We start from the raw sequence: 19,738 nt of genomic DNA, 5'->3' as shown, positions 1-19,738 counted from the left end.
CCGACCGCACGGTAGAGATACTTTGGTCCACTCACCTCCCTCTCTTTGACTTTACGTAGTGCTGGCACCTCGCAAGGGTCCGTTCTGTCCCCCTTTCTATTTAATGTCACCGTAATCCCCCTGGCCCGACAATTGGCAATTATACCCCATCTCAAACACACCCTCTATGCCGACGACATCACGCTGTGGACTACCCACGGCAGTGACGGCGGCATAGAGGACACTCTCCTGTCTGCAGCCACCTTTACCCAAAATTATGCTGCCGGTATCGGTCTTTCTTGCTCCCCAGAAAAATCCGAACTACTACGCTTCAGAGCTCGTAATCGCTGCTCCCCATGCTCCCCCATCACGATCTAGTGGGACGGACGCCCAGTGCCGGAGGTTGAAACCCTCCGCATACTGCGACTCCATATCCAGAGTGATGGTAAAAACACCACCACCCTGAAGAAACTCAAGCAGATTGCAGGTGCGATTTCACACCTCATTCGCCAGAGGCACCACAGAGGCATGAAGGAGCGCGACCTATATCGTCTGCCATGCCTTCGTCGTCAGCCGTGTGCTTTACACAACCCCATATTTACACTCATCCCGACACGATACTAATGCCCTAGATGCCTTAATACGCAAGGCATACAAAGTAGCACTAAAACTACCCATTAACACACCCACAGACCGACTACTCGGTCTGGGCCTCCACAACACTATCGGGGAACTTGTAGAAGCCCACGGACAGGCGCAATGCATTCGCCTGACACATACATCCACTGGGCGGCACATCCTGCACTCCCTCGGGATCCGGATACCGGCCAACGACCCTACACTACTCGCCACCCCACGCCACATCCACCGGGAGCTGCTTATTAAGCCGCTCCCAAGGAACATGCACAAACAACACCACGAGGAGCGCCGCCGAGCTCGAGCTAAGGCGCTCCATCGCTATTACGGCCCCGAACCGGACGCCGTATGGGTGGACGCCGCATGCATGGGAGAGCAATCGGTTGCCGCCGTGATGGACTCCTCCCTCTCCCCATTCATCACATTACCCCTCCCCACCCCACACTTCCACAGAAGCTGCAGAGGAAGCTGCAATTGCCATTGCCATCACCCATACGAAAGCCCGGTACATAATAACAGATTCAAAAACAGCTATACTAAATTTTGCACGAGGCCGAGTCCATGTTTTTGCTTTTTGCATACTGGACTCGCCCGTTGCACCTCCACCCCGCCATGTGGAGCTGATATGGGTGCCTGCGCACTCCGGGAATCCTGGAAACAAGGCTGCCAACCTTTTAGCCCGAGCTTCTATTAACCGAGGTCAGGTGGCCTCCCATCCGGGATTCACGAAGGAGCGCATGCACTCTTTCAGCAATCTGACGCAGGCTTGTAGAGCCGCACGTCAGATCTACCCCCCACCGCACCCATCCCTAGACAACAGACATGCGACACTTTGGAGGCGACTCCAGACACACAGACTCTCCTCCCCTGTCACCCTATCCCATTACCATCCCTCTTTCCCCACCTCCGCCTTCGCCCTCTGTCCCGAACCGTTCGCATCCGCCATCCACATACTCTCGCTTTGCCCGACGGACCCTCCCCCGCGGGGCTTGGAGTGGAGCACCTGACATCGTGGGAGGACTGGGAGACCGTGCTCCGCTCTGAGGACCCGGCAACGCAGACCATCGCGACCAGCCGGGCTGCCAGTGTTATGGACCTACGGAACATAAACACTTGAGTGCAGTATGGTCGTGCGGGGGCCCAGGGGCCTGCGTGCCCCGAACACCTATGTTTGAATTAAGTTTTTAACAACATCGCTGCTGCTCCCGCGCTTCCTCTCCAGCATTTTCACAACGAGTTTCCGCGGTCGAGTGAGATATGTCCATGTTTGCTTGTGCGCGCGTGACACCATGCTTGTTAATTTAGTGTGTCTATAATTACTGGTCTATACGGCCCATCAAGATACTACACTTACTTCGTATAGCTAGCTGTCCACTAATTTGCTATCGCAATCGCTGCCTCGGCGAAAGTGCGACTTTTTTTGGGAGAAAACCAGGCGAAGCATTTGACCTCGTGTTTCGCGCCGAGACGCAATCTCGCTTCGACTTTAATACCTACGTTGCCACCACTTCGGGTGCTGGCGACTTGCTTTATTTACCTCGTGCTGCCGTTTCACGTTACCTTACCTCCACGCGTCGTTCAGCCACCCAGCGCCCCTGCGCAGTGGACGGAGAGGCTCACGTAATGGCATCGACGAGTGGTGTCGGTACAGTGTTGCCTGCAGCGAGCTGGGGCAAGTGCGTGGGTGCTGGTATTGGACATTGGTGAAACGTGTTTTTGCTTTCTGTGGCCGCTGTCGTTAGCAATTCATTATGGTCAGATTCCATTCGATAGCAGCTTGTGTTTTTATTTTCTGACCTTCCGAATCGTGGAGGACGGCGTAGAATCAATGCCGGCCTAGGTCCGATTAAATCCGGTAGGCATAGTTAAGAGCCTGAGTTATACTAAGGCAATCAATAGCATATATTATAAGATCAATAATAACAGCACATTTACTTTAAACAGTAAAGTTAGCTGATAATATTGCACAGCCAATTCAAGTTTGCAGGGTCATGCACCGGGACATTGTTTTTATATTATGAAACAAAACTTTAAGACTACACAAAGTAAACGGGAAGCGAGACTGGATAAAACGTCTAAGAAAGGGCTCACATTAAAGGGACACAGTACACATAACAAGCGGCACCGTGTCTTATTGGTCACCAGTAAACCCAGAAGTTGCACTTCCTTCTCTGATACATGGCGTCCTTGAGTCCGCAGTCGAAACTCCGCGTGAAACGCACGGAGTTCCTCAGCACCGCGTTCACCAAGTCGGCGCTCCGCGGGTCACCGCAGTGCGTCATGGTCCAGATGACGTAGAAGAGCTGCCAGTTGTCGTAGCGATCGTGCATGTAGACCTCCCCGTCGAAGTTCTCGAAGATGGTCTTGCGGTAGACGTCGAACAGCGGGCCGAGAAGCGCGGACTCGTAGATGAGCTCCTTGAGGAGAGTCGCGTTGCCGTCGACGTCCAAGGTGGCGTTGTGCACCGACCGGAAACACTCCGTAACGTAGGCAAGGTGCTGGTCGTGAGCGTCCTGCGAGTCGCGGTTGCAGGAAAAAATGCCCGGAAATCAATATCTGTCGCTGTAACTCACAAAAATACACTACTTGTATGGCTCGCTTGGTTAAAATGACCCAAGGCGCAAGAGAGAGCTTTAGTGCGAATGAGGCTGATTAACGTAGATGCATAAAAGTTATTATCATACTGAAAGCAAAGGCAATATTTGATAGCTTGCCAAGAAAACAATAATTCGTTATCGGTAGTCAGTCATTAGAACGTGTGAGAGAGCGCGTTTAGCTAAGCTAAGCATAGTCAAAGAAGGAATCCGGATGATGGAAACAAACTTCTATGCAAATAAAAATGGTTTTGGCGCGTGCGGCAGGTAGTCTCAAGTGATTACCGGAAGCTTGCCATTACCAAAGAAAGAAAAAAAAGAAAACCCAGCAGACCATTGCATTCTTCCAGTGCTGACCTACGTGGTGGAAACTTGGAGGACAACACAGAAACTTGAGAGGGAGCTCAAGGCCGAGAAATGAGCGACAGAATGTGAAATGACGGGCGCAATGTTAACATACAGGAAGAGAGCTGTATATAAATCTGATTCTAGTTAATATTAGGAGGTATAAATAAAGCTGGACAGGTCATGTAATACATAAGGAAGATAACCGATGCTGTAATAAAGTTACGCAGCGGGTGAACAGAGAAGGGAAGCACCGTTGCGTGGTGCGATGAAATTAAACTTTAAGGCAGAAGATGGTGTAAGAACGCGCAAGGGAGGGGTAATCGGATATGGCTGGGAGGAGTGTCCATCGTCCTGGAATCAACTTAACATAGGCTGTTGTAGCTTCTACGGCTGCTTCTGGTGATGATGACCAGAAAAAAATATGTCATACATGCAAGAAAAGCGAGTCAACAGCAGTCGACATCGAAAGAAGACGAAATCGTATTGGACGCATTAGCGTACCATGCGGTTTAAAGTGAGCTACATTGGAGATCCGCCCACATCGTTAGACTTCGCTATATACGGCATCGGCCCACATTTTTTGCTCAGTAAAGCTACACTCCGGTTCCGGTTTTAGGCAAGCGCAGTTTGAAAGAGCAACCTGGGTTTACTTTCGGTCTTTTTGCGCTAAATACGCCGCAGTATTAATGATCCGGACATAGCTCTACGCTGAAGTAGTGTATCTGTTTTATTCCAAGCCTTATTTGGACGCCTTTTTCGGTGTCCTAAGGGCACTAGAATGGATCCAGTCATCTAACTTGGCGAAACGAAAGTGGCCAGATAGCCGATTTCCACGAACCCTAAATCAATCTGAAGAAGACTTTGTTTTCTTCAGATTGATTCTTCAGATGTTAAATGACAGATGAATCTGTGTGCAAGCAGCAGGCAACGGAGCTCACCTTCCAGGAGTACGGTCCCTCCGGCTGTGGCAGCAGGAGACGCATAATGGGCGCCGAAACAGGGACCACCAGCACAGGCTCTTCCACGTCACTCTCCACCATGGTCGCCATGAGACCGTGAGGCACGGTCAGCACGTTTCGATCATGGTCATACCTGACCTATTGCACCATCAGAAAAGTGACTGGTTAGACACGCAGAAAGAAATGACTACACTCCGTTTCATACATAGCTGGCGACTACGAAAGCTAAATAGACTTGTTTCATTGTTCGCATCCGCGATCAAAAAGCAGTGTGCCGACACATGAAAGAACTTAATCAGGTAAGCGCCATGAAAATCAATGAAAAGTTACGTCTCGTAGCCATACGTCGCAAAATGTGACGTATTTATTGCATAAAAGGCCTTGGAGGTCTAAATCTATTTACCACTAAACGAGCGGGGTAACATGTTTCTGCGTCCAACGGCCCCAGAACTTCGCGTACGCTCGCGACCAAAGCATAGTTCGTGGCCTGCCAGATGCACAAATAAGCACAAGGAATGTGTATTTCGACGCAAACTTGTGTCTACAGTTAGCAATTGTAATAAATGAAGTGGTTATATTCAAAAGAAAACAACGTTGCAGACCAATGAGGACTGTGCTTCGGACGACGCGGAGTAACACATATGTGGCCGCACTACTTGTGTAGCTCCCGCAGCGTTGGTTGCTAAAGATGAATCGGAGTAAATGTGCGCTCTTTGGGAAACGAGAAATATTCGGGTAGACGAGTTTGGGAAATCTCTTGCGAGTGAATTGTTTTTTACTGTAATGTCAATTATACGGACACGGCAGGCGTGTTCATGCCATCACCGCAGCTCTGCTTGTCTCTTTATCGACGGAGCATGTGCGGTCCGTGCGCGGCAAGTTGGAAATCACGTGATTTGCTGTGCGCGAGAGGGTGAGAATGAGGGCGAGAAGTTCAAGCGAGTGCTGCGGGTGCTCTGTTTGAAAAGCTTATTAGAAGGTCCTCCGAGGCGCCAGCCAGGTGCAGTTCGTTTGCCTGCAAAAAACGACGAAGCCACGTGCCTTCTGAGGAGCCGGAACTCAATGTTAAATCTTGCTTGCGTTGTGAGTGCTTCGGCCTTCTGGCGAAACTGCCATTCAAAAATTTTGTTGCTGCACCGTAGGTAATAATTCGTCCACATTGAAGGCTGTTATCGTGGGGGCTCGGCGCGAAAGTCAAAAGAGCACACTTTGGCGCGTTTCGTCGTGTTTCGGCCGCGGCGTCACGGCGTGTCGCTACGTCGCCTCAATGCTGGTCGTATTAAGATCGACAGTCGTCCTGAGATGGTTTCTGCCATAATTTTTTTAAGGGGGTTGCTAACCAGGCTTGGACATTGCAGACAGAAAGGCGTGGTGCATAGATCGCGCACTAATGGTCGTGTCTGCAAAATTTCAAAGCACTGCAGCATGGCGAGAAAACAGCTGAAACTGCAAACGAAAGACGAAAGTCCTGCGCATTTCCACTCTCCAGACAGCTTTAACTTCCTGCTGCAGACTCGAGGTGACACGCATAAACGCCTCTGCGACTCGCGACGTGCCGGGGATGCCGCCAATTATACCCCGATAACTTCGGTGAATTGTCGGATGTAGAACGTGCAGAAGCGCTACGGGAAGTGCGCCACGCAGCAGCGAAGGAAGATAAAATGAAAGGTAAGAGAAAAGAGGAGGAAAGAAAAAGAGGAAAGGAGACTCGTCATGTGAAAGAGAAGAAAGGCTCGTCATGTGCATCCTGGCGTGGTCCGGCGGTTCTGGTATTAGAGAAAGGTAGGGAAGCAATGGTCTCTTGAGGGTGCCATATTCGACAGCCACTTTCTGGGGCGACAAAGAGAAGACTACGGGGACGAAGCGTTCCGAAATGAGATTACATTCTCTGACCACGTTGGTATATACCGGGGAGGAGAAGAAACGAGCGCCTTAATTTACGACAGCAAAACAAGACAAAATAGATGACTGAGCGTTGAGTGTAACTTATTTTCCTTCTTTTCTGTTCAGCGCTTGGATAACTGCGAAGCTTTCCCACGTGGAAGCCGTTGCTTCTGACCTCCGAAGCCAGTTTTTCCCTAACTTTCACGAAAAATTTCTCTAGATTTCCATAGATTTCTTAGCAAAAGTGGTTGTTAATCATTTTGTCAATATGACTTCTGCAAATATAATCTTTTGTTTTTATTATGAAAAAAAAGACTACATATTTTGTGGTTCAAATGTATTTCTAAACTCGTTTTAAAATGTTCGCTTAAGAAACTCGCTGCACTCAAGCTTAACCGATGTCGCAGTGCAAGTTTTGATGCTAACGAGAAGGCTGTCTGCTTAAGTAATACCAACAGAACAAGACGTCAGCACGTATGTGTATTGTTGTTGTCTAAAGTCGTTTTTCACATGGAAGAAAGTGCGACGATTGCCTGCGACTTTACTTGAACAGCAAAGCAGTCGAGCCCCGGACCTCCCTTACATAATGTAACAATGTCAAAACAGTGTGCCATTTGACTACACCAATGTAAAAGAGGTGAATAATATTTTCTTTTGCCTTTCGTATGCCCATGCAGCAGCACCACACTTGCACGCTTACACATCATTTGCTTCACTGCAAATGTGGCGCTGTCCAAGGTTAATCTACCTATAGATGGTTCCCGGTATACGGGCTCATATAGTCGGCTGTATTAGAGCTGCAACCGCCTTGCAGTGCTTGCTACTCGGTGTATGTGTGCGCTTAGGCCCAGATTCGGCCGCGCTGCTCGGTTTGGTGTTGAAGCATACGTTTGTTACTTTGTTTACAGGTAAACATTTCCTTCTGAGTGCACAGATATCGAAAGCACAGTTAGAGGTACGAGCGGCCTAATAAAGCATAGCCGCGCGCCGTTAAAGGGGCCACCATGTCATTTACGTTCAATGTGCTGCTGTACGTTCGAAATTCATGGTTCGCATGCTAATGCCAACGTGATCTGCAGTGGCTGATAGCAAAGCATGCCGGCATGTCAGCCGCTCCACTGTTTCGTCGTCTAGACGCGAAACGTCTCTAGACTTGGACAAATTTTCCTATATCCCTAAACAAGACTTCAGATTGCCAGACCTAGGAAATTTTTTCTAGAAGTGGCAGCAGTAGTGGAAGCTATGAGCTGATTCAGTGCCTGTTTCGAGAAACCCAAACAAGCTGTCGAACGCTGCCGAAATAGTGGCCGCGATAACACACGTGTAGAAAGTGCACCCCCGTAGCTTTCCTTTCAATGCCAAAGAACGTTGTCAGCGTGTGTAGTCGAGGCAATAGGAGAATGTGCTGGTGGCTATTGGTAGTGATCGAAGCTCGCCTCTTAAAGCAGCTTGGCAACGCAGCATTTACAGTGGTCCTAAACCACTCCTCGAGCTTGGTGAAAAAAACACATCGCCCGGATAGCATACGCTGCTGTGAACACCTCGCCAAATTTTGCGCTCGTGCGCGGTTTGTGGGCCTCACAAGAGCAGTGCGAAGTCATCTTTCTCTCAAACGCCCTGTTCAACAGAAGCCTTGCCATGCCCTTTTTGGTGCTGATGGCGGCTGTCATATTTGGTCATATAGCAGATTCCCAAGCGCGGCTGTTATCGGCCAATAGCCGAAACCAATAAAGTAGCGTGAGACGACTATCGTCTGCTCACGTTTGGCCTCGCCAGCACACGCAGGAATGAAACTTCGGCCACACAGCTTATCGGGGTGTCGCAGCCGTCGGCGCTCGCTAATTTCGATTAGTCTGACACACTCAACTAGCCTCGAAGTACGCGCAACTTAAGCCCAGACCGCACGTACGCTTTGCCTGCCGCGCCTCGCGTTGCATGGTGTTACCATCCAGAAGGGACGCGCACCAGTGGGCGCTTACACCCGGCCACTCCTGGCCAGACCTGCTTCGCGCTAGAAAGTACGTCTGTATTTGCCTGTACTGTCTGTGCAGGCTAAAGCCGCTCGGTGCCACGTAGAATGCCTAGGCTGGCGCACGCGAGCGCGCGCTCCAGCCCTGCTGTGAACTTACACATGAGCCTAGCCACACCTATATGCACCTACTGAGAACGGTAGATACCGAAGTCGCCGCAGGGTGTCGCGACGATACATTATCTAGTAAAGGTCCCTCAGGGACCTTATTATCTAGCACTAACGCCGTAGGCGAGGTACCGCCACTCTACCGCAGCCGGCGCTCCTCCCATGCTTCGGAACGGAGGACGTTGAAGGTAAATGAGAAAAGTAAATATCGTGCTTAAAGTATTTACGCTCGTACTAAGTATTCTTCAAAAACTATTCCAGTAATACATTCTTTGGAGGTGCCATATTCGGAGATGCCAAGACGACATTGAGGATTCAAATGAATGTGGTCCAGGGCCCCTTTCTGTCGCTCCTATCTCGTCTAATCACGAACTAGTTTGAAAACTTGTTGGGGTACAACACTCCCTAGACTACATTTAACAGATTCCAGCATGTATAGGGATTGCCGGTGGTTCCTGACGAGGAGCCCTTGAAGGCCGGCCCACACTGCGGACGATATCAGTCGCGTTAAATATCAGCTGAAATACTGTGTCCTTGTCAAAGAGGACGCAAGGCGGCGCGACAATTCCGACATGCGGAATATTGTCAGAACAAAAGACCCGTCCAATTACTGGTAATTATTAAATAAGTTTTTCGTATGTCGGCGATGTCGCCTTGTAATCTTGGAAAGTTTTCGAGTACGTGAAACGTGCTGGAGGTTACTGGACGCTACTGCACATTTTATTTTGACGAAAGAAAAAACTGCGTTGGCTACGTTTCGACACATGAGGCCCAAATTCACACTTTGTATAGCGAAAATAATTTTTTTCTGTAAGAAATAGAAATGCTTTGAATTGACGACCACATCTTTCAACTCCATGGTGCATGCACAGTGCAGGCTTATGAGTGGTACGGGACAGTAGTTCTGCAGGTCCACACAGTCACAGAGTAGTTCAAAAATGTAGTTTGCGGAGGACTACGTGTTGTTAGAACATTCAAAGTGTCTGAGAATGAGAAGTCAAATGTTCTCTAAGCATTGCGTGTATACGAAGACGTCGCACCTTCCAGGAGAAGACTGACGTTCCAAGGTCAGGAGCTGAAGGCTCGGATAGTCCTGCCAGCTCCACGTCCACTGCCTTCAGCTCGGCCAGGTATGCCGGTCTCCGCTTCTCCTGGTAGCGGAGAAGCTCGTCTTCTTCGTGTCTGGGTGTACAGAACGCAGCATTGTTGGTTCGCGTTTGCAAGCGACAGTTTGTAGCATCTGCAACAGCATGAGGATTTTCGTACTTCTTAAATGCGAATGACGCTTAAATGGCTCGAAACATTAAGGGAGGGGGGGGGAGGGGGAGGGGGAGAGCCACGTCTTTAGTTGTGGCTTGCGAAATTCAGTGTCATGATATAATCATATGGATTGTAGTATTCCATAGTAAAAATCAATGGACGCTTTGCTGAGCTAAACTGCGATAGGCTTTCGCCTGTCGCAGACTGCCTCTGTTGCTGTTGTCTGAACTGTTCTGCGAACGGACGCCGTCGTGGCCGCGAGCATGGGATCCTTAGTAAAGTAGCGATACGCTTCGAAGAATGCCGCCTCCTCCTCGCGCGCTCTGGTCGAGGCCAAAGCCGCGTCGCTATTGGCCTAATCGCATCACGTGGCCCTAACGCCTTGCTCTCAGCGCCATTTTTGCTCAAGAAGCGTCTACGGAGTGGCGAGGAGCGCATGTTGGCGCCGTTGCTACGCTCGAGCAGTGTAGGGGGCACCACGGTCGAGGAGAGAGCGTGAAAGAGAGGAGAAACGAGGAGGAGTGAAGGCGGAGGAGGAGGACAATGTCGCTACTTTACGAAGTTTAAGGGGTTTTAATAGGGCTGCGAGGTTTGTCGCCGATGTGCGCGGACCCCACGCGCATGTGCGCGCTCTCCCACGCGCCCAGTGGCACAGCGCTACTGGCTTGGCACCTCGTCTCCTTGCTTTCCTCGCCGGTGATCAGCGCTTTCCTGCGTCCACCACGGACTGCTACCGGACACCCATGAGCCACCAAAGGCTTACGCCTTAATAATGTCATATACGAAATGTCTATACTTATAAGAACCGACTGTAGATGTAGGTTCGAGGTATCCCTAATGGCCGCATAAATTTCAAGCTTTCATTATTAAGCGCCTTAACAGTCGATGAAAATAAGCTGAGCAAGAAGAATTTTGCACTTGCGAATACACTTTTGCATACCAAAAGAGACGTAGTGATACAGTTGCAACGTTACATGGAAAACCCATGTCTACATCGGTTCTTTCCTAGCGTTATACCTTACAGTTCTTTCGGGGCGTTCGTTGTGTCCTTCTGTACGTCATGAAAGAAATGTGTGAGTCTTAAATCTTTGCAGAAAACGCAGAAGCCAGTAGCGAATGGAGCAGTCGCGCGTGCGTGATATCGCTGTAACTATGTCACGGCTAGGCCATGGTTGCATTTCGTATGGAGATTCTGCCTTTTGTGCTTTGGAAGAACCTAGTTGCAGGCGGGAGCAAAGTGAGCTTGGTGAACCGGAATACGTTTGCTCGAGAGGCCGCGAAGGAGCGCAAAATAAAAGGCAAATTTGCTGAAGAAAGGAACTCACGGCAGGCCGCGAGGTGGTCGTAAGAATGGCGCCTAATAGGCATTCGTGAGTCCCACGCTAACAGTGGAAAGCGAATACGGTCGAACACCTTTTCAGCGACCAAGTTCGTGAGCTCGAAATAGTTCGATATGTCAGCTAACTCACCTGTAACGAACTTAAACAAATTTTTATGATGTGTTCCGTTATGTACGGATTGCTTTCTCTAGTGTAGAGAATAATCATGGAACGAACCCATCTTCACTAAAAACGAAAGTACGCGTAGTAGCCACCAAGTTTTGCTTATCGTCTTGCCTTGGTGTAATTCTGCAGTGGTGCTCTCGATGCTGTTGTAACTACACAGATAAGAGGAAAAAACAACTGACCGACGATTACGATACTCCCTAATGTGAAATTTGAGCGTAGTTCCTATGCGTGTTTTCATTTCGCGATATATTGAGTGCCGCATACAATCTGTCTCGTGCGGAACGTTGGAAATGGAACCAAGTGCGGCACGACTGCCTCGCTAATCTGGAGATCGCGAGAGCCAGCGCATGGGTGACGCGTGGACTCGATTCAAAGAAGCCGCCACCGGCATACTTCACAGACGACGCGCGCTACTCTGGCGCCATCTCGCAGGCATCGTCGTCGCCCTACTCTTTTCTTCTCACGCTTTCGCCATACCCTCCTCCGCTTTCCGCCTCGTAGTTCCGTTGCACTCTCCTGTCCGCCTTCCTCCTCGCGTCTTTCATCCCCCTCTGCGCTCCGCGTTCGCTTTCATCGTTCGCTGTGCTCGTTCGCTCGGTTACGCCGACGCTTGCCGCAGGAAGGGGCGCCTAAGAGCTGCGCTCTAATAACTCCCCTGAACGCTATGTTTGCGGCATCCTGGAGGCTTTATGGGGCTGAAAAAGAACAGCCCGAGTTCGATACATTCGATTTCTGGTTCGTTATGAGGGAGCTATTTTACATGAGTTTAGGTCAACAAGTTTTGTGCGTTCGATATGGACAATAGTTACTTTATCTGGGTACGTTATATTTGGGTTTCACTGTACAGCGGATGGTCGTGCGCATGTACCCTAGGGCGTTCATAAAGGCTAAAGTTTTGCCGACTGTTTCTAGGTGCCCAATTCTCTTAGGAGTATACTATGCGCGACCATAACTGATTTCGGCAGCAAGTGAATCGCTCGGTGCAGAACTTCCAGGCGAGGCCATTTTTGCACGAGGGGGGACTCACGTGACAACACGTCTGCGCGACAGCGATAGCAGCTGTCCCAAACATAAATCCTGTGATCTAGTGTGCGGTGCACCTTACTGGCATAGTTAATGTACAAGACCAGGGCGTCGCTTTTCTCAAGGATCGAAAACGAACGCCGAAATCTGCTGACGCTTATGGAAAGAGGCGGCCGCTCGCCCCCAGTGCGATAAGCTAGGCCTGTATTCGGCGAGGTATACGTCTGAGAGCGTTACATTCCCGGGCGCGCGACGTGGTTGTCACGTGGAATTTCAAAAATTTGGAGAAGACAGAAAAAAGAAACGTACAGTACAAGACCTACAGGCACCTTGCCCTCAAGCTTTTCAGAGTACACATGAGTCCAGAACACACAGACTAACGAGCGGTGGAAGCAAAACCGGAGAGACGCTACATACATCCGCCGTGACAAGAGTGTCAGAGTTGTGAAAACGTCGAAGTCCGCATGCTGTGCATGTGACCTCACATGTCTGCGATCGATATCAGAAGCGTGAACAATCGTGAGCTTGATCTCGCCGAAGCGCAGGGCGTAACCCTCAGGCGAGCGACGAAAAGTGACGGCTATCGTTTGGAATGACGTATCATTTTCATCACTTCTCTCGTGGCCGGTGTTGGCGACGCTGGGGTGAAAAATGAATACGTCGTAGCGCCCTCTGAACAGTGCAGGGTGCAGACAGGCTGCTTTAAACGTTGTTATAGATCATTTCTCGACATCCTTCACGACTTCGGCATTGACGTCTCATCACTTAGGTACGTAAAGAAAAGGTAGCTAGAGAAACTTACTTGAGCTATAGCTCAAACGGGGAACGCAGGATGACAGAGAAGACAAAGACTGTCTTCGTCTCTTCTATCACCCCAATTGCCCCGTTTGCCTTATGCCTCAGGTAATACAATACATTCTATTGCCCGTCAGTCACTTCCATTACCTAAACGTATAAATAAATACTCATAATTTAAAAAAAAAGAAAAGAGAAATGAACTCATTACTAGCGTGAACCGTGCCGATCAACACACTATGAAAAGCATTCGCACAACGCCCTCTGTTATTTCTCAGCCCTTGGCAACAAGTTCTCCCCTATCCTAACAAAACCGTAATTTATTGACTAGTGCATCCAAAAACTAACTTAATTTGATGCCATGTGCTTAGTGTCCTGGGTTTGTGTGTTCTTCAGTGTTTTGGTTTTGCAATTTTGCGCATAGATTTAAGCACAAATGTTTGCCATGACGGCATTTATTGCTTGCTCGAAGCATGGTAGCGATGGCTATACAACAAACAAGACAAAAGAGATGCCATCGGCAATACCTGGAGAGCCAGTATGGCACTCGCTGACTCAGCATGTGCTGCACGGTATCCAAAACCCGCATTGCCGTATCTTGGACGTCGCCCATCCTCTTGTCCAGCACGGCCGTGGCCAGGTTGATACTTTGCACCCTGAAGAGCCCCTCGTGAATGAGGGTGCAGGCCCGTTTGCGGGCACTCTTTCCACCGCCATGCAACTCCCACAGCACACTTTCTTCCTACATGTACAAACGAGGGAGAAGAATAAGAGGTGTCGGAAACAGAGCGGGTATGACGTGTTTCCGGCTCCCAAATAGGTTCCGGTGCATGCAGTCTGCAAAATTGTAGCCTTCGACACTTTCTGAGATTATCCAAAGAGCCGTCACTCATGCCGCCACTGCGGCGTGGATTTGTACTCAACAAATGGTTCGATCCGAGAGGCTAAACGTTTTATTAGTCACAATGATATGAAGAAAACAGACAATCAAGCCAGACATATCAGTAAGGGAATAATAGTTATGTTGAATCGAAATGCAGAAACAATAAGGCAACGGTTTAGAAATGAAAGAGGACGAAAAGATAACTTGACGCAGGTGAGAAGCTGCTGTCAGAAATCAACTTAGAGAAGTTGTTATATCTTTTCTCTACGTGTAACCGTATTTTGGGATTACGGAGCTAATTAGCCACAAGCATGCCAATAAACAAAGAAGGTACAATTCTTACATTCGTTTCAAAGAGAGGTGCAAAGTAGAGTTCATTCCACAGCGTCTGATAGTGGGTCACGACGTCACCGGTAACATGGAATTTCCCGCTGAGATGGCAGCGCGCTGAATCAGCTAGCCACCTACAGATATCTTCTATACGGCTTTCTTCTATGCCTTTAGGCGTTTTGTGTTCAAGTGTTATGGGAAGTTCGAGTTCTCGAATGGTTCTGAAAGAAAGAAAAGAAGCACTGTCACATGCACTTCGAATGAGCGAAAGAAAATATCGAGGACGCAACCAAAGAAGTCTCGCACGGGCTGATTCCAGATATCTTGACGATCACTGAAGTCAATAAAAGGATACAAACATTCATGTGATCTTCAGTATAGGAATTGAAAAAGACAGAAGTTCGGATAAAGACGGAGGCCTCAAGTAACGAAACTGCAGCAACTTGGAGAAGTTGCTTTCCTAACGAAAACGAGTCACCCTGTCTATTCGTTGACTCTAGCGATATCACTTGTTCGATCAGTGTTTATGATTTTTTGTAAGTATTATTTGGTTTCGTGTTGACAATCGCGGTCGGTGAGTGGCAGTGAGTTCAGAGACAAAAAGAGATAGAAAAAAAAAATACGACACTGCACCAGAGGCATCCGAACATACATCTCCCATTATAACTATCACGGTGCTCTACCAATCATCATCATCATCATGATCATCATCATCACAATAATAATAATAATAATAATAATAATAATAATAATATTAATCAACAACAACAACAACAACAACAACAGTAACGACATGAGCATATGCTGCATGTCGGCTTTCCTGTTTGATATCAATTATAAAACTAAAATGTTCCTGAAGCCTAATCTTTGCATTCAATAACCTCACACCAGTGCTGTGTGTCATGGCGCTAACTACGCCTTTCAGGTTTATTCAACCTTTCACGGAAGAGCGACGTTGTGGCGATGGGTCCGTGCCATTTTTTTTTTTTTTGACTACCGGTGGAAGTACGCCAGAGTACATGAAAAAAAGCCATGATTTCGCAAAATGCGCAGTCCAACTGTCCAATTGTTTCCTAGATTTAGACGTAATATCTTCAACATAATAATCAAAAGAGAAAAAAAGTGCCTCGCCTTTGGACCTAAGACCGCGTGCAGCCAACTTTATTTAGCTTTTGCTTCAATTTATTAAATTAACTAAACGTCGACTATATATAGTGTGCCAGGTAACATTAGCCAAGCTGCTGAAGGTAGGTAGGTAGCAAACCTTATAAGGGAAAATACATGATGCAAAATAGGATTATAAGACCTACGGTACTCGGTTGTCAGACCTCTGACAGCTTTTAACAGCCTGGCTAATGCTACCTGGGGCACATAGCAGTACGTAAGCCCATGAGGCGTCATATAAATACTATTTCCCTTTCGGCACGTAAGAAACGAAGAAAGAAGCAAACAAATGATTAGGCATGCTTAAATTTGTAGTATAAAGTTCGGCTTTGTATATGTAATTTTACAGCGTCCGTAATACATTTGTGAATTCATCCACTCCGGAATCATGCGCTTCAAGAGTGCTCACGTTTCCACGCGAGACACGAACTCTTCGACAGTGACGTCAGTGTCGTGCTTGAAGACCAGCTCGGACAGTGCGCGAGGAACGTGTGGATAATCCGTGGGGCAAGGGCGGGAGGAGGTGCCACCAAGTTTGCTGAAATCGCTGCGGTAAAAAAATAAAGAAAGGAAAGTCGAGAGTTGTTCAAGCTCAACACTGTTCGCGTTCATCAAACCAGCCAATCGAATCATTCGGCATAAACACGCACGCGCACACGAACACACGCGTGCATACGTACACACACGCACACGCACAAAGAAAGCTTATTAGACTAACGTGAATGTGACGGGTAAAAAACCACCACACGACAGCTGCACATGTAAATTTTAGCACTGGAGCGCTTTAACCTTCTTTCCTGCACTTCGGCTAACTTGCTAGTCCGGTTCAGAGTTTCAACAGCGGGGGGAAACCCCCCGGTTTCGGTGGCAGAGGTAATTGGCGCCATCTATGAAGAGGGCGAACCCGAAAATCCGTTTCCCTTGTATGGCCGCCTAGATCGTCGTGCGCATGCGCGCCGATCCAGGTGGCCGAGCCCTTCCCCGCAACTCCTCTCCCCTCGCCCAACCTCGTAACTCCCTCACCTTCGACTGTCTCCACGCGTGGGCCATGCGGCTCCGCCGGCCCGGCGCCAGCTTAGCCCGCTGCATGACGTTTCATGTTTCGTTATCTGCTGTTATCGGGAAGTGTGCGCTGCTGTGCGTTGACCGGCGTGAGTAGTTTCGTCAGTTTCGTGGTCCTCGGTAGCCGTGTGCTTGTACTCCGCGATGTTTCACCCGTTTCACGAATCGTACCGCTCGTGCATCGTGCAGTGGTGCACAAAACATTATGAGGTTTTACGTGCCAAAACCACTTTCTGATTATGAGGCACGCCGTAGTGGAGGACTCCGGAAATTTCGACCACCTGGGGTTCTTCAACGTGCACCTAAATCTAAGTACATGGGTGTTTTCGCATTTCGCCCTCATCGAAATGCGACCGCCGTGGCCGGGATTCGATCCCGCGACCTCGTGCTCAGCAGCCCAACACTGTAGCCACTGAGCAACCACGGCGGGTGTGGTGCACAAATACCTCAAAAACAAGCCCTGCAAGGTTGTTCCGGGCACCTAAAGACAACAGGTAAGCGCGCAGACCCAAGGACATCAGAAGGCGCATGTACACGAACAGAGCCCTGTCCATGTGTGTGCTCCATGAGCGTCCGGACGTCGTTGCGCCTTGATTGTGCTGCACTTGCTTCTTGTCGGTAGAGTAAGGGACACGGACAAGCGCTAACTTTCAACTAACTTTATAACATATTTCAGAAAAATAAAGATCTTGCGTAAAAGCCAAGGTGCCACTGCCCGGGAGCTGATGGAAGCTTTCTACATATCTCTTAGGGGGAAGGCTGGTGGAACTGACACATCTACCTCTTTAATAGATAGTGAGAAGGGTTCTTGCGCGGCTTGCTCTATAGTCTGTGGCAGTGACAATGTGATTACATGTTTCGCGCATGGTGACTAGACATACCGACGAGCGACGAAGAAAAACTTAGTTGAAGGTTTGCGCTTGTCCGTGTCCCTTACTACGTCCTTGTCTTGAATTCCGCCCAGCCCATTTTTTTTCCTAGCATTATGAACCAAACCGGCCAACAACAAGTCTTATTGCGGGTATTGCGCGTCTTATTGCGTGGCAGCCATGTACTTCAGCTAAATACTCACTAGAACGCCAACATTTGCCCCTAATTTCGTTGATAAGGCGTACTCACCAAGCGAAAGCGAAGTCAGAGGCGCCGCGGTCGCCCTTGACGCAGTGCCGGAGCATGCGGACGTGCTCGGACGCCTCGGAGTCCTCGCCTTCCTGGTGCCTCGTGGCATTCTTGAGGGCGTGTTTCACCACGGCCACCATCAGGTCCTCGGAGGCACGGCGGTAGAGAGACCCGCGACCGTTGCACACGTGTCCGTAGAAGTCTGCGCAAGCTTCGGGTCTCCATTGCACGCCTTCGGACGTCTGCTTCTCGAGCCACTTGCAGCCGGGTGTGACGCACTTCACGCTTGGCTCGACGCTCGCACCGAGCACTTCCTCCTGGAGACCCGTCAGAATGGATATACTCCTCTTACTCACGAATGAACTCCAAACATCCCCAAAAAACGATGGCGACATTAAAAAGGAATGTTTCTTTCAGCCACGAATTATGAGGCAGTGACGAGAAATACGTCAGTACTAATCAACTTTACTCCGAGCTGTTCCAGCCTACAATGAGAGAAAGCTACGGAGGCCTAATACTGTCTTGTGCGTTCTGTAGCGAGTCCTTTGAGGTAATCAAGCAATGATTTATTGCCCAGGCAGTGATGCGGCGTTTCTCCTTGAGAACAACTAGGTCACCTGCTACTCGCTGCAGAGGCTGCAGGGAAGGAACATTTATACCTTTGAGTATGACAGTACTTTAACTGACAGAACACGTCGAGTATTACATCAGACATGGTAGCGCCTTCCGTTATGTACTCGTGTGTTGCAGTTGTATGTACAATAAAGAGAAATGGAGCCAAATTTGGTCAGAAGAGCGTTAAGCTTACCAGCAGCTTTATGCGCGTTGTTCTTCGTTCTCTGTCACCGATAAACAGAACTTAAGATAGACCAGGTATAAAACAATGCGTGCATAATGACTGAATGTGACATTCTTATAGCACATACATATGTGTGCTTATTCAAGTTCTTCACAAGTAGAGAGAACTGGGCGTATTGGAACACGTTCATGATCTGTCAAAGCAACGGTACAAAGACTAAAAGGAAGAGATGGCCACAAGCGCCATCTATCTACTGAGGCTTTATTGCAAGCACGTGGCTAATATAAACAAAACATCCGCTACAGGAAGTTGATGGTGGACCCCGTCGTAAAACACTTTCATGTTAATAACTTCAGGAATTTCACTTGAGAGGCGTCTAGCGTTAAAAAAAAAGCGCCCTTGCTTCGCTGTCGCACTTAAAGCTGGAACACTTGTCGATCGCTGTCAAGAGCACAAAACTCGGTCAGCATGAGTTTTTTTTTTTTTTTTTTTTTGCTACAAATGCCCACACAACGTTCATACCTTTCAGATCTGTAGGTTCGGAGCGCGGCATGCGGCAGCACGCTGTTTCAGGTTTGCAAAGGCATTTGTACACTGTTTCCATTTCGTATGCTTTTCTAGTCGATAATTCGCTGAACGCATTATCTTCGTTACAAGATTCTAACCCAGTTCCGTGCAGTGCCTTTAGCATAGACCTTTTTCCATTGTCTTCCACTTGACGATTTAAGGAAGAGCGCTGCAAAAGCGATAACTTATGAGTATGATGAGTTTCGATTCAAGAGTGATTGCAGAATTTCTGCGGATCTTTCCTAGACCTTTTCTCTTTTTAGCTCTTTTCTCTCTCTTTTTTTTTATCTGTTTACGCACAGAGATCAGCGTACGCGATAAAATGCTCGCCATTCACATTCATATGCATGAGCACGAATGCGTAAGTCAGCTCCTCCATATTTCAAGCACATGATGGATTAAACTTTTTGAATCATGTTTATTAGCACGCGATGTGTGTAGCGTGTCAGTACGGGTGTTAGCTTTATTCATTTTTCCAGCTTCGTGGGCAGCAGGGGGGCAGTGCAATCTGCGGTGAATATATGGGCCACGTGTTTGCAGTAAAGCTTCAAGTGATAGACAGCGCTTGTGATCTTTTCTTTTTAGCCTTTATATCGTCGTTGCGATGACAGACAATGATCAAGACTCTTAGACTGCGCCCGAGGAAAGAATTAATGAAAGTAAGATCTCTCCGTGTTGAAGAGGTCATACA

At 48.5% G+C, this 19,738-nt stretch overlaps 1 protein-coding gene across 1 annotated transcript; it reads right to left on the bottom strand.

The window, feature by feature from the left end:
• Positions 1 to 2,063: 2,063 nt before the first annotated feature.
• Positions 2,064 to 18,076, bottom strand: LOC126543432 (uncharacterized). The gene is made up of 7 exons (XM_050190551.3): positions 17,682 to 18,076; positions 15,910 to 16,047; positions 14,350 to 14,557; positions 13,651 to 13,865; positions 9,578 to 9,719; positions 4,496 to 4,654; positions 2,064 to 3,128 (listed from the first exon to the last, which is right to left on the bottom strand). The coding sequence occupies exons 1-7, from the start codon at positions 18,074 to 18,076 to the stop codon at positions 2,754 to 2,756; spliced, it is 1,632 nt and encodes a 543-aa protein (XP_050046508.3). The 3' UTR covers positions 2,064 to 2,753.
• Positions 18,077 to 19,738: the final 1,662 nt, after the last annotated feature.

This window comes from Dermacentor andersoni, chromosome 10 (genome assembly GCF_023375885.2).
Source record: "Dermacentor andersoni chromosome 10, qqDerAnde1_hic_scaffold, whole genome shotgun sequence".
In the NCBI taxonomy this organism is placed as follows: Eukaryota; Metazoa; Arthropoda; class Arachnida; order Ixodida; family Ixodidae; genus Dermacentor; species Dermacentor andersoni.
Note: the sequence above shows the minus strand (reverse complement) of the source record. Positions and strands in the feature narration are given on the sequence as shown.

Bases quoted from the DNA above. Each gene is read 5' to 3' on its own strand.
- LOC126543432 (XM_050190551.3), bottom strand. From the start codon at position 18,076: ATGTCGCCATCGTTTTTTGGGGATGTTTGGAGTTCATTCGTGAGTAAG. The intron at 14,558-15,909 runs GTGAGCACTCTT...TCTTTCTTTCAG, and splicing joins TTCGTGTCTCGCGTGGAAAC to AACCATTCGAGAACTCGAAC. The intron at 3,129-4,495 runs GTGAGCTCCGTT...CGCGACTCGCAG, and splicing joins AGGGACCGTACTCCTGGAAG to GACGCTCACGACCAGCACCT.